At 38.9% G+C, this 13,988-nt stretch overlaps 1 protein-coding gene across 2 annotated transcripts in view; it reads right to left on the reverse strand.

Moving 5' to 3' along the window:
• LOC124789880 (D-glucuronyl C5-epimerase B) overlaps window positions 1–13,988 on the reverse strand; it is a 418,486-nt gene that overhangs the window by 64,013 nt on the left and 340,485 nt on the right. For both annotated transcript variants that reach the window (XM_047257396.1, XM_047257395.1), the window contains exon 7: window positions 1,186–1,320. In XM_047257396.1, the coding sequence (XP_047113352.1) occupies window positions 1,186–1,320 (135 nt within the window). The remainder of the gene's footprint in view (window positions 1–1,185; window positions 1,321–13,988) is intronic.

Raw genomic sequence — 13,988 nt, forward strand, 5'->3', positions numbered from 1 at the left:
GTCGTGTAAGAAATCTACACCTATATCGACACTCTGGAATCCACCGTATGGCGTGCTGCCGAGGGTACCCTGTACCACTACTAGTCATTTCCTTTCCTGTTCCACTCGTAAATAGAGCAAGGAAAAAACTCCTATCTGTATGCCTCCATATGTGCCCTAATTTTTCTTATCTTCAAGGTCCTCACTTGCAATTTATGTCAGCGGCAGTAGCGTGGTTCTGCAGTCAGCTTTTTCTGTTTCTTAATAATGTGCCTTCCCTCCAGGGCTTCTGATTTGAGTTCCTGAAGCCTGTCCGTAACAGTTGTATGTTGTTTGAACCTGCCAGTAACAAATCCAATAGCCCACCTCTATTGTTTCAATGTCTTCCTTTAATCCAACCTTGTACGGATCCCAAACATTAGAGCAGTACTCAAGAATAGGTTACACTAGCATCCTATATGCGGACTCCAGACGAACCAAATATTTCTAGAATTATCCCAATAAGCCAAAGTGTGATTCCTCTGCCCAGGTGACACATTTCCACTGATCCATGGTCCAGTCTCTATGGCCCCATACCCATTATGTTGATGACATCATTGGGTCAACATGGGAGCACATACTGGTCATCTGCAGCAGAGGCAACTGTTCAATCATGTGTGCTGAATGGTATGTTCCAAAACATATGTGCCTGCACTAATATTGGATCATTTGAATCCCAGATCTGCTACAGATTGCCACCTATCCTGTTTTACACAGCAGGTAAGTGTCTGACTTCCATGTTCTGTGATGAGGTGGGATCATCCAATACCCTGCCACCTACTTTTGGTTTCACTGTCCTTCAACCTTTCCATGGACACTCCTCACAGCAGAACAACTGCTGACCAGGTCTGGAGTTTCCATGATACTTGTTCCCAAGTACCAGGCATAACATTAATGCCCTTTATCAATGTGACTTACGCCACTGCATTTCTCCATTTGCAGGCCATATCGTCACTAGTATGGATCTCTGCTTCACTTTTCTTATCGATTCATGTGGCCACAATGCCACCAGGTGGCATTAGATCTCGCTAAGGGCAGTGGTCGTAATGTTTTGGCTGTACAGTGTATACTGTACCTAAAAAAGCTATTCAAAGTATTACGTAAAAAACAGGTACAGACAGTCAAGTTGTAGCAGTTCCACATAAATAAAAAAGATGCTTGGGTTACCTTTATTTTGGATCTGAACAGCTTTCTTTTGGGCTTCTTCTGATATGCCAGACCTTTCTGTAGGTCAATGATGAGATCACGTGTCAGAAGGCGCCATTCAGATTGATGACCAATACCATGGTAGGTGTGCTGATCCTAGAAAACACACACAGTTTTTTAATATGGAAGACCTGAAAGAAAGGTCTGTGTCTTTGATTTCAATTATGGTTAAATGCAGAGATCAATTATTCTAAACGAGATTTACTATTCTGACAGCTTAAAAGGGATGCAAAAATTCAAAATGCGACAGCAGTTATTTGGAATCCTTCCATTCCACATTACACGTTATTATTTTTCTTACTGGAGGATAGCGCAGTAAAAGTTGTTGTGTTGAACTCTTGAGCTAGAAGAAAGGGCTACCATGGTATCAACAATTTAAAAGTGCAATAACAGAAACATTGGTAGGATACAGAGAAGTAGAATGTTACATTTGCTCAGTGTTGTGTTTAGTCCCCCTGTGTCAGTACTGCAATGTGTTAAATAAATGCTAACAATATAATCTGTTTTGGGTATCAGTTAATACAACTTCTATTTTTATTGTGACAGCTACAGCTTCCAATTGCAGTGTTCGTTTACCTGAGCCACGAAACTAAAATAACTGTAAACACTTAAGATAAAATAAAAATTATGCAATAGACTGAATTTTTGCACTTGGATTACTCCTTTACATAAGTAAGGCTCACAGGGGGACCCTCCATATTGTAAATCATGGATTTTGATGTGCTTCGAATATGTTGTAGAGACACTTACCCTGAGTATCTGACTATCTGGTTTTTTAGCAAAGGGTCTTGGTTTTTAAGAAAATCGATTTTGAATTTCAATGTGTGATTTGTATACCTATAACATAAGATGTATTCTGGGGAAGTCAGCGTAGCGCAGTGGGAAAGGTTAACGGCTACCGCTCTGGAGGTATCGTGTTCAAATCCTGCCTGTGCAATTTTTTTCCCCCCCAAAATCGACGTAGTTTTCAATTTTATTTCAAAGAATATCAGCAAACAGTGTAAGGTGTGTGAAATTATAAGATTATAAAGATATATTCAGTTGTTAATTTTTTCTATCATACAATATTATAAAATCTTATTTTTCATTGTCCACATTGCTTGATGTGCCAGATCAATATTGTGGGTGATACTTACCAAAGAAACAACCAAGGTACAAATTTTCGCAGCATCACGCGCATTTTATGAAAGCAACCGTCTTGCAGGCGTATGGTTTCATCATGAGCGATACTGGGAAACAATTCTTTTGCATTCAAAAAGATCTCTCTTTCAACTGCTAATTTCGATATGAACCATGCGTATCTAATCATGCTTTCAAAATTAGGTGCCCTGAGTTTATGTAGGATTAGTGAATGTAAATTTATCGAATCTTCCCTAGAAGCGATCTCCCTATTGTCTTCCATCAAGTCGGGATCATTCTGAACAATTTTCGTGAAAATTTTCACCTGTTGGTAAAAATAAACATCGCAGGGATGCCAATAAGGAGTGCACTTCGGTGGGACCACTTTTAGGGTGCAGATACTCGCCTTCCTTTCATCAGTGAATATCGTATAAAGTTGAATCAGTTTGCCCTCCCCACAAATCGATAATGCACAAAAAATTTTTGTCCCACGTACGGAAAAATTACAGAATGCAAAAATTCTTCATATACCAGTTTCGTGAACTTCCCGCATTTTGCGCAGGACACGACCACATTTCTGTATTTCCCAGTTAATTTGTCTACTCGTTTTTGAACGTTAGGACGAAATCGGTCTGCATACATAAAAAAAACATAAGGGAGGATTCGAACGCGGTACCTCCTGCGCGGTAGTCGTGCACCTTAACCACTGTGCTACATTGACTTGCTTGGGTTACATGTAATGTTACAGGCATACAAAGCATGCAAAGAACTTCAAAATCATTTATCTCAAAGCCGGCCGGAGTGGCCAAGCGGTTCTAGGCGCTACAGTCTGGAACCGCGTGACCGCTGCGGTCGCAGGTTCGAATCCTGCCTCGGGCATGGATGTGTGTGATGTCCTTAGGTTAGTTAGGTTTAAGTAGTTCTAAGTTCTAGGGGACTGATGACCTCAGAAGTTAAGTCCCATAGTGCTCAGAGCCATTTGAACCATTTATCTCAAAACCCAAGGCCCGTCGCTAAAAAACCAGATAGCCTGGTACTCATGGCAAATACCTCTACAACATATTTGAAGCGCATCAAAATCCGTGATTTACAGTGTGGAGGGTCCCTTTGTCAGATCCAGATTACTACGTTCCACGAGCAATGTGCTACAAATTGTACTGTGAGTTCATCCTTATCGATTGGTACAAAACTGACTTTTTTCTCATTCCCCGATACATTTTCCGGATGTGGGTTAGTCCATGAGACATGCAAGGATAGTACAATTGGTAATTTGCTGCCAGTAAAAGGCAGTGACCTTCCCAGTCTCCAGCCTGCCATATGATTAATTCATCACGAAGTTTCAGCACTATAAGTCATCTTCAGTTTCCCTGTAACAAATATGCTAGAACTCACGAGTGGGTGTCCACGAGAGAGATTCACTGTGATATAGTTTATCAGTTTTTATGAGACAATGCATCATTTACAAAGTTGTGGAAAGTCCATGTTGTTCAGTACTTCTTTAGGTTTTTTTACTTTTTTGCGAAAGAAACATGGTGTGAGCAGCAAAGAGGATTACTGAATGAGTACAGTAGTGAGAGCAGGGTTAAGAGAAATTCAAGAGAGTACTGCATAACAAAAATACTACCTTAAATACACACTTCTGTGTGGAGAAACACTTTCCAACAACAGCAAGTGAGCTGCACATGTTGAACACTAAAGCTGAATATCTTTGTAATGTGAGAAAAGTGACCCTTTTGGTGTGTTATGCAAAAACTGAGTTCAGATACAAAATATTCAGAGAACCTGTACATATGGAAAACGATGTAATAATAGTTATCGAGGGAAGAAAGGTATTTTGAGTGAACAATTTACTACACTGTTGAGATGTGGTGTGATTAAAATTATTTCACACAGTTTGAATGGCAGAACGAAAAATATTTGAGCCGTCATGAAATGGATACGATTGTCACAGAGGCAATATGCTAGAGTGGAATGGGTTGTAAAAGTGAATTAAAACAGCACCAGGTTGTGCAAAGATAGTTGTAACGTGCCAAACTGTAAGAAAGATCAGTTCATGTAAACTGCTGGCCTTTTTTCCTCAAGGCAAATAGGTAATTCCAGTTTACCAGCACATCTGCAAATCAGATCAAATTCACCCCATGATAAATCCACCATCACAAATTCAAACTATGGAATGGTAGAAGAGCTCCAATGAGTGGCTTAGAAAATAAAATTTAGTACTGCTATGTAACGCTAAGCCTTAAGATAATTTATAAAGAAAGGTCCGTTGGAAACATGCAACAGCACTTTACAGCACAAGACTTCCTTTTAGAGAGTTTATTGCTCTAAATGGGCAAATAAATCATAATTCTGCATTTGCCCATGGAATACAGCCAATTCAACCCTATTCAAATCACAACAGCGATCACTGTCAATGAAAACAGCTGACTGCAAGAGTAGTGAGATGCCAGGTACATGTGAAAACAAGTAAGGTTTTTATTTCTTGATTCATTATTCAGCACAAAAAAAAAATTATTCCAGCAAATTACTGCATTTTTTGCTGCAAATGCACTATGCATTTCACACTTGATTTGCTAACAACTGTTTGCGTGTACAAGAGTCAAAATGATGTTTCACATTTTATTACTGCTTGAAAAGTAGATTTCTCACTGGCTTCAATGATGAACAATGAATCCTCCAGTGAAGCTGAAGGACATAGTACCACACATCACTCAAGAATAAACACTTACTATACATGACTACAGCAGCAGCACGCTTGTTTGAATACTACAACTGAGTAAAAACTCATGTAGATGTTCGTCAGTAAGTCTTTGATTTACAAATTAGTAGCTCTAAAATATGGTGATTCTTCATAACTAAGAATATGTGATGTATTAACTAAATATAAACTTATATAAGGGTTTTCCTCGTCACATATAAGGTCAACAGTGTATGTCTTCTGTAGCTCTACAAGGTTGACAGATGTTTAAAAAAAGCAGCTCACTTTCTAATAAATATTTACATCTAGATCAACCTCTTTGCAACCAACATATCATAATTCATATACAAAATTAAAGTAGATACTTCAAAATCCTGGTGAAGTGTGATACAGCAATTTTCATCATATGACAAAATCAATGAAATAAATAATGTTTACAAGAGGGAATTTAGAGCAGTTCGATTTACAAATTTCAGAAAATATGTGGAACTTGACATCCATGGGGTGGGAGGGGAGAGAGTGAGAAGTAAGGTTGATTCTGATCAAAGGTTCTGAGATGCAATCCCTGAAGAGTGGACATGGTACACTGTTGGTGGAGACTTTCTACAAAATAACCACAGTAGGTCATCATAACAGGGATGTAGCCTTCATCTTTAGGGATGATGGTCAATTTGAGCCTGTTCTAACAAGGGAACCTCCCCATCGCACCCCCCTCAAATTTAGTTACAAGTTGGCACAGTGGATAGGCCTTGAAAAACTGAACACAGATCAATCAAGAAAACAGAAAGAAGTTTTGTGGAACTATGAAAAAAATAAGCAAAATATACAAACTGAGTAGTCCATGTGCAAGATAGGCAACATCAAGGATAGTGTAAGCGCAGGAGCGCCGTTGTCCCGTGGTTAGTGTGAGCAGCTGCGGAACGAGAGGTCCTTGGTTCAAGTCTTCCCTCGAGTGGAAAGTTTACTTTCTTTATTTTCGCAAAGTTATGATCTGTCTGTTCATTCATTGACGTCTCTGTTCACTGTAATAAGTTTAGCGTCTGTGTTTTGCGACCGCACCGCAAAACCGTGAGATTAGTAGACGAAAGGACGTGCCTTTCCAGTGGGAACCGAAAACATTTGATCGCAAGGTCATAGATCAACCGATTCCTCCACAGGAAAACACGTCTGATGTATTCTATATGACACTGGTGACGGCATGTGTGTCACATGACAGGAATATGTTGTAGACCCACCTAACTTGTACACTTGGCGAATGGGTAAAAAGATTCTTCTACCTTGCCCGATTTAGGTTTTCTTGTGGATGTGATAATCACTCCGAATAAAGTGATGACGGACAGATAATAATTGTCTGAAAATAAAAACTTAAACTTTTCATTCATGGGAAGACTTGAACCGAGGACCTCTCATTCCTCAGCTGCTCACACTAACCACGGGACCACGGCGCTCCTGTGCTTACATTATCCTTGAAGTTGCCTATCTTGCGCCTGACTACTCAGTTTGTATATTTTGCTTATTTTTTCATAGTTCCACACAACTTCTTCCTGTTTTCTCAATTGATCTGTGTTCAGTTTTTCAAGGCCAATCCACTGTGCCAACTTGTAACTAAATCTGAGGGGGGTGCGATGGGGAGGTTCCCTTGTAAGGACTTGGATGGCTGTTTCAGGCATTAACTAGTTCTTTTGTTACTAACATGGGCAAGTCAACTATAAACATTATTATTTGTCTCTGTTATTCTTGTCTGACGTATTTCTTCATTAATTCATTCGACATCCATGAAAGTGGTTTTTTCCCATGCTTGGATGAACAAAGAATTGTGTAATAATGAATGGGCATGTGAGCTGCCAAAGGTGCCAGAGCTCTGTAGTAAAAGTATTTAATGACACAATTCAAACTGTCAAAATTAGCTGACACTTAGAAGAAAAGCACCACCGGAAACAATTTGTACACAAGAACAAATTATGATGTCGGTAATTCGTAATATAATCACATTTAAAGCCTGAATCACAAAATGAGTTTTGTGAGTGTATAAGTAAACAGCAAGCACATTCTCAAATACTTACATAACTCTGCACAAATCTCAAAGTAGTTTTCAAGTCAAAGACTTCTGGAGGGAAAAAAACACTACTCTACTGGCTTGATGTTCCAAATAGGGCTGTGTGATATACTCAGAATGTTCCTATTCCATAAAATTCTTTCGAGCTGTGGTCTTTGTCAAATTGTAAAATTATGAATTGATGTTTTGGGCACAGTTGTAAGTGGCAGTTATCAGGTACGTTCCATTCATAAAGGTTTGCCTACAAAAGGCTATGGTTCAGTTATGAGTTCTGGCTCAGTGCACAATTTTATTGAATGATGAAACTCACGGTCCTGGAAGCCAGGGTGTGTATTGGTGTACAGTAGGGATGTGAAGTCACATAACTAGCTATTTAATACATTCAAAACAGTACTCATGGTATAGAAAAGCTATCAATAAGAAACAATTTGTACCTTCTACTTAACATATCTCTCTTGTCTATCAGTCATTTTGTTTGTATTTTTCATTACATTAGCAATCATCCATAAAAATTTGAAGGTATTCTTTCCATGCCAATTCTGAGTCCAGTGTACATGAAGATCTTCATCTAAACCGATCACTTTAAATAAGCAATTAAAAATTTGAGATTTTGAATCTCCTCTCCTCCCCCTCCCCCCCCTCCCTACCACTACCACCACCACCACCACCACCACCACCTAAACCCTCTGTGGATGGCAAACGTACAGATACAGTAGTAGTCTTATTGTCACACCAGCTTAGGACTGTACGGGTACATTTTCTCTTTTCTGTCATGTTATGTACTGCTTTATCAGTACGATTGCTTCCTTCTGTGATGGAATGGACTGCCATCTGTTGCAAACATCTACAACCACTTGCATTTTTAGGAAGTCTTGCATACATTTGATCTATGGGAACTAAATCTAGTCCTTGCTTTTTTGTAATTTCTTATTTGGTGAGAATGATGCACTCTAAAGGTTTGTGTGGCGATGAAATTAGAAAAATACTGCTAAATGAAGGCTCAGCTGTGGAATCTGGTAGTGATTACAAAGACCATGAAGACTGCAAGGTACTACTAACAGAAAGTGAAGATTCATTGAGTAAGATTGAAATTATTCATCAACTGGGCCCTTCAAAAGTGAGAAAGATGCAAAAGGTTGGAAAGAGGGAGTACCAATGGCTGACAGACTGCAAGGTTTATGTCTCAGAATTATGCTTTTTCTAATGATAATTCTGATGTGAATCCTCATTGTGGACTAAGTGAGGATCCTAGTGAAAGTGAATGTTTTTAGCTTACATTTGACAGGCAATTGATAGGATATACTGCCAATGAAACTAACAGCTTCTACAAAGTATTTTTTGCAGTCTGCGTGCTGATGGCACACATACAAAAGAACAGAATGAAAGACTACTGTTCTACTGACCCATTGACGGAAACACCTTTCTTTTCAAAAGTAATGCCTAATCACAGATTTCTGACAGTTCTTTGAATTGTACATTTTAGTAATGCATGCATTTTGGGAGACACAGAGAGCGAATAGGCTTTATAAATTACAGCATACTGTGAATTTTTTGACAGCAAAATTGAAATCAATATTAAATGCATTCAGAGATTTATGCATTGACGAGTGATGTTGTGGAAAGGTAGCCATGTTTTTAAATAGTATATACCAAACAAAAGGCACAGGTTTGGGATAAAACGGTTTATATTGTGCAAAGTTGAAACTACATTTATTTTAGATATTACAGGGTACACAGGAAGAGGAACAGAAATTGAAGACACTTGTGGCCTTTGTGTTTCTTGCTCTGTTGAAATCTTATCTCAACAAAGGACGGATAAGCGCGTGACTGCGTGTGAGATCGCTCTCTAAGTTTTCATCTATTTTTAGTTTTCAGATATATATTTTAACTGTTTTTGTGATAATATTTACTATATAAGTGACTTATTAGTGGTTTCTTCATTCACCTCTGCATTTCGTGTGTTGTGGCCTGATATTTGTGAGTGTTTCGTATCGAGCAACTTAACCTCTTACCCGTGTTTACATTCCGCGCTGACCAGTTGCAGCTGTAGCGGCGCATCGAAAGCTAAGTACTAATTAATTGTTTGTGTATAGTATTTTATTTAGGAACTTTAGTGGTCTTCAACCGGTGTTCTTGGTGTTTTCCGGTGAAATAACTTCAGAAGAAATTTTTGCGAACTGCTTTCAGTTTCGTTACTGTCATTAGACGTTTGATTTTCTTTCTGTGTTAGTATTTTGTTATATTCTCATTTGTTGTTGATTAATACTTTCAATAATAGTAGTTACTTCCCTTGTAGAGCAAGTTTGTGATAATTGTAGTCAGTTTTTAACATCTTCTTATTGTAGTAGCGGAACTTAGATAAAGTTGTTTTCTTGTTTCAATAATTGTAAAATTTTACCATGAGTGAGAAGTGTGGGCTTTGCCGTAGGTTTGTGAGTAGTGGATTGTGGTGTGAGACTTGTTCGAAGTATTTTCACTGGGGGGAATGCAGTGGGGAAGCCAGTGGGCATTCTGGTGAGATCCTCTCCTGGAACTGCAGGTTATGTAGCAAGAGTAAGTTGATAGAGGAGCAGGAGCGTAAGATCTGTGCCCTTCAGGTGCAGTTGAAAAACGCACAGGAGGAGCTAGATAGGATGAGGAGGGAGAAGGGGGTTGGGGAATGGGAGCTGGCTGTTGGCAAGAGATCTGCTAGGAGAAGGAGATTTTCAGATAGTTTTACTATTGGTGTTTGTAATAGATATGACCAACTGTCAGAGTCTAGTGGAGAGGAATCTCTAGTAGCTGTAGATGTAGGAAGTATGCAGCAGACCTCAGCAGTTACGGTGGCTAGGACAGTTGCAAAGTCTAAGAGAAAGAAGAAGGTTCTGCTGTTAGGTAGTTCTCATGGTAGAGGTGTAGGCCAGCAGTTGCAGGAAGTTTTGGGGAGTGAGTACCAGGTCACCAGCATTGTGAAGCCTAATGCAGGATTGGCTCAGGTGACTTTTAACATAGGGGGGTTATGTAGGGATTTTACTAAAGAGGATCAGGTAGTGATTGTGGGTGGGGCTGGTAATAGTATTGATAGGGATGGGAAGTATGACATAGATGGTGACCTGGAAAAGATAGCCACTCAGACTGGCAACACGAATGTGCATTTCGTGGAACTGTTTCAGCGTCACGATCGGCCTCATCTTAATATAGCCGTCAGGCGTAATAACATGAGACTTGGGGGTGCGCTGATGACAGAAGGCATGAGTCACATTTCAGTGGTGTCGGTGGAGTCTATCAGTAGGACGGGTTTCACTAGACATGGCCTGCACCTCAACAGGTATGGGAAGGGGAGGTTGGCAAAACTTATAGGTGACAGCATAGGTGGGGGTGGTGGGATCACTCATGGGAAAATTCCGGTAGTTGTGGGTGTTAGAGCTGTACCTTTTTTAGATTGAAGTCAGCTGATAGGTATTCCTGCTTAAGGGAAGCCTCTCTAACAAAGAAACCACTTTCTACAAAGCTTGGGTATCCGATTAATGAGGGAATTAGTATATTTCATCAAAATATACAAGGTATTCGAGATAAAGTTAGTGAACTGCTTATAGATGTTGACTCTGAAATTATTGGTATATCTGAACACTTCTTAAATAAGGAGATAATTCAGAGGCTTCCTTTACCAGGATACAGGTTGGCTGGCAGCTTTTCTAGGAGCTCTTTGCGGTGTGGGGGAGTAGCCATGTATGTGAGAAACGGTATCCCATTTGAGTCAATTGATGTTTCAAAGTACTGCACTGAAAAGGTGTTTGAATGTTGTGCAGGTGTGGTTAAATTTAGTGGAGCTAAACTTCTTACTGTTGTTATTTATAGATCCCCAGACTCCGATTTCACAACATTTTTGCTAAAGCTAGAGGAGGTTCTTGGTTCACTTTATAGGAAATACAAAAAGTTAGTTATATGTGGTGACTTCAATATTAATTGTATAAGTGATTGTGCAAGGAAAAGGATGCTGGTAGACCTCCTTAATTCATATAATCTTATGCAAACCGTATTCTTTCCAACGAGAGTGCAAGGGAACAGTAGAACAACCATAGACAATATTTTTGTTCATTCGTCATTATTAGAAGGGCATTCTGTTAGCAAAAAGGTGAATGGCCTTTCAGATCATGATGCACAAATTTTAAGTCTAAAAGATTTTTGTGCTTCAACACATGTTAAATATAGTTACCAACTTTTTAGGAAAGCTGATCCAGTTGCTGTACAGACTTTTGTAAACCTTATCAAGGAACAAGATTGGCAAGATGTTTATAGTGCTGATACAGTAGACGATAAATATAATGCTTTCCTCAAGACTTTTCTCGTGCTCTTTGAAAGTTGCTTTCCGTTAGAACGTTTAAAACAGGGTACTAGCACAAACAGGCAGCCTGGGTGGCTGACTAAAGGGATAAGAATATCTTGTAGAACAAAGTGGCAATTATATCAAAACGTTAGAAACAGTCAAAATCTAAATGCAGCAGCCCATTACAAACAGTATTGTAAGGTGCTTAAAAAAGTTATTAGGAAGGCAAAAAGTATGTGGTATGCAGATAGAATAGCTAAGTCTCAGGATAAAATTAAAACCATATGGTCAGTCGTAAAGGAAGTGGCTGGTCTGCAGAGACAGGTCGAGGATATAGAATCAGTGCGTAGTGGGGATGTCCGTGTTGCTGATAAGTCGCATATATGTACAGTACTTAATAATCACTTTCTGAATATAGCAGGTGAACTAAATAGAAACCTAGTCCCAACAGGGAATCATATAGCGCTCTTAGAAAAAAGTGTTCCGAGACTGTTACCTGAAATGCTCCTCCATGATACTGACAAGAGGGAGATTGAGTTAATAATTAAATCACTAAAGACCAAGAACTCTCATGGATATGACGGGGTATCTAGCAGAATACTGAAGTATTGTTCCACGTATATTAGCTCAGTACTTAGCCATATCTGTAACTTTTCCTTTAGCAGTGGTCGGTTTCCTGACCGATTAAAGTACTCGGTAGTGAAGCCACTTTATAAAAAGGGAGACAGGGATAATGTTGACAATTATAGACCTATTTCTATGCCATCGGTGTTTGCTAAAGTTATCGAGAGGCTTGTATATACAAGGTTACTGCAGCATTTAAATTCACATAATTTGCTGTCAAATGTACAGTTTGGTTTTAGAAATGGCTTAACAACTGAAAATGCTATATTCTCTTTTCTCTGTGAGGTTTTGGACGGATTAAATAAAAGGTTGACAACGTTAGGTGTTTTCTTTGATTTAACGAAGGCTTTTGACTGTGTTGACCACAAAATATTACTGCAGAAGTTGGAACATTATGGAGTAAGGGGAGTAGCTTACAATTGGTTCGCCTCCTACTTTAAGAACAGAAAGCAGAAGGTAATCCTCCGCAATATTGAGAGTGGTAATGATGTTCAGTCCCAATGGGGCACTGTTAAATGGGGCGTTCCCCAAGGGTCGGTGCTGGGGCCACTGCTGTTCCTTATTTATGTAAATGATATGCCTTCTAGTATTACAGGTGATTCAAAAATATTTCTGTTTGCTGATGACACCACCTTGGTAGTGAAGGATCTTGTGTGTAATATTGAAACATTATCAAATAATGTAGTTCATGAAGTAAGTTCGTGGCTTGTGGAAAATAATTTGATGCTAAATCACAGTAAGACTCAGTTTTTACAGTTTCTAACCCACAATTCAACAAGAACTGACATTTTAATCAGACAGAATGGGCATGTTATAAGCGAGACGGAACAGTTCAAGTTCCTAGGCGTACGGATAGATAGTAAGCTGTTGTGGAAAGCCCATGTTCAGGATCTTGTTCAGAAACTAAATGCCGCTTTATTTACCATTAGAACAGTATCTGAAATAAGTGACATTTCAACACGAAAAGTAGTATACTTCGCATATTTTCATACGCTTATGTCATATGGTATTATTTTTTGGGGTAATTCTTCTGATTCAAAAAGGGTATTTTTGGCTCAAAAACGGGCTGTTCGAGCTATGTATGGTGTAAGTTCGAAAACCTCTTGTCGACCCCTATTCAATAGTCTGGGAATTTTGACATTGCCCTCACAGTATGTATTTTCTTTAATGTCGTTTGTTGTTAGCAATATTAGCTTATTCCCAAGAGTTAGCAGCTTTCACTCAGTTAATACTAGGCAGAAATCAAATCTGCATGTGGAATGCACTTCCTTGACTCTTGTGCAGAAAGGAGTGCAGTATTCTGCTGCATCCATTTTCAATAAGCTACCACAAGAACTCAAAAATCTTAGCAGTAGCCCAAACACTTTTAAGTCTAAACTGAAGAGTTTCCTCATGGCTCACTCCTTCTATTCTGTCGAGGAGCTCCTGGAAGAGATAAAAAATTAAGCAAATTCCAGTGTTACATTCTTGATTTTCTTTATTTAAACTAACGACTTGTTTCATTTTATGTGTTTCTACAATCGTGTTATAATTTCATGTATTGACTCGTTCCATGACCATGGAGACTTCTCCTAAATGTGGTCCCACGGAACAATAAATAAATAAATAAATAAATAAATAAATAAACACACACACACACACACACACACACACACACACACACACACACACACACACACAATTGTTGAAACAGACGAACAACAGAGAAACACGCTAGAAAATCAAGAGACACAGTATTGTTGTATAATGTAGCCAAAAGATGGCGGCAATACATAAAACTGACAGGCGAGATCAGTTCTACTGAACATATGCAAAGTCAATAAATGGTACAACACGTTTTTCTTTCACCTCCTGGTCTTGTCTTGACTAAATGCCCATATTCTTTATAAAATGAAAACTCATAAAAAATCTCAGCCTCTTGGATCTCATGTCTCACACAGAGGCACTTTACTTCCCCAGTA

Source organism: Schistocerca piceifrons, chromosome 3 (genome assembly GCF_021461385.2).
Source record: "Schistocerca piceifrons isolate TAMUIC-IGC-003096 chromosome 3, iqSchPice1.1, whole genome shotgun sequence".
Taxonomy (NCBI): Eukaryota; Metazoa; Arthropoda; class Insecta; order Orthoptera; family Acrididae; genus Schistocerca; species Schistocerca piceifrons.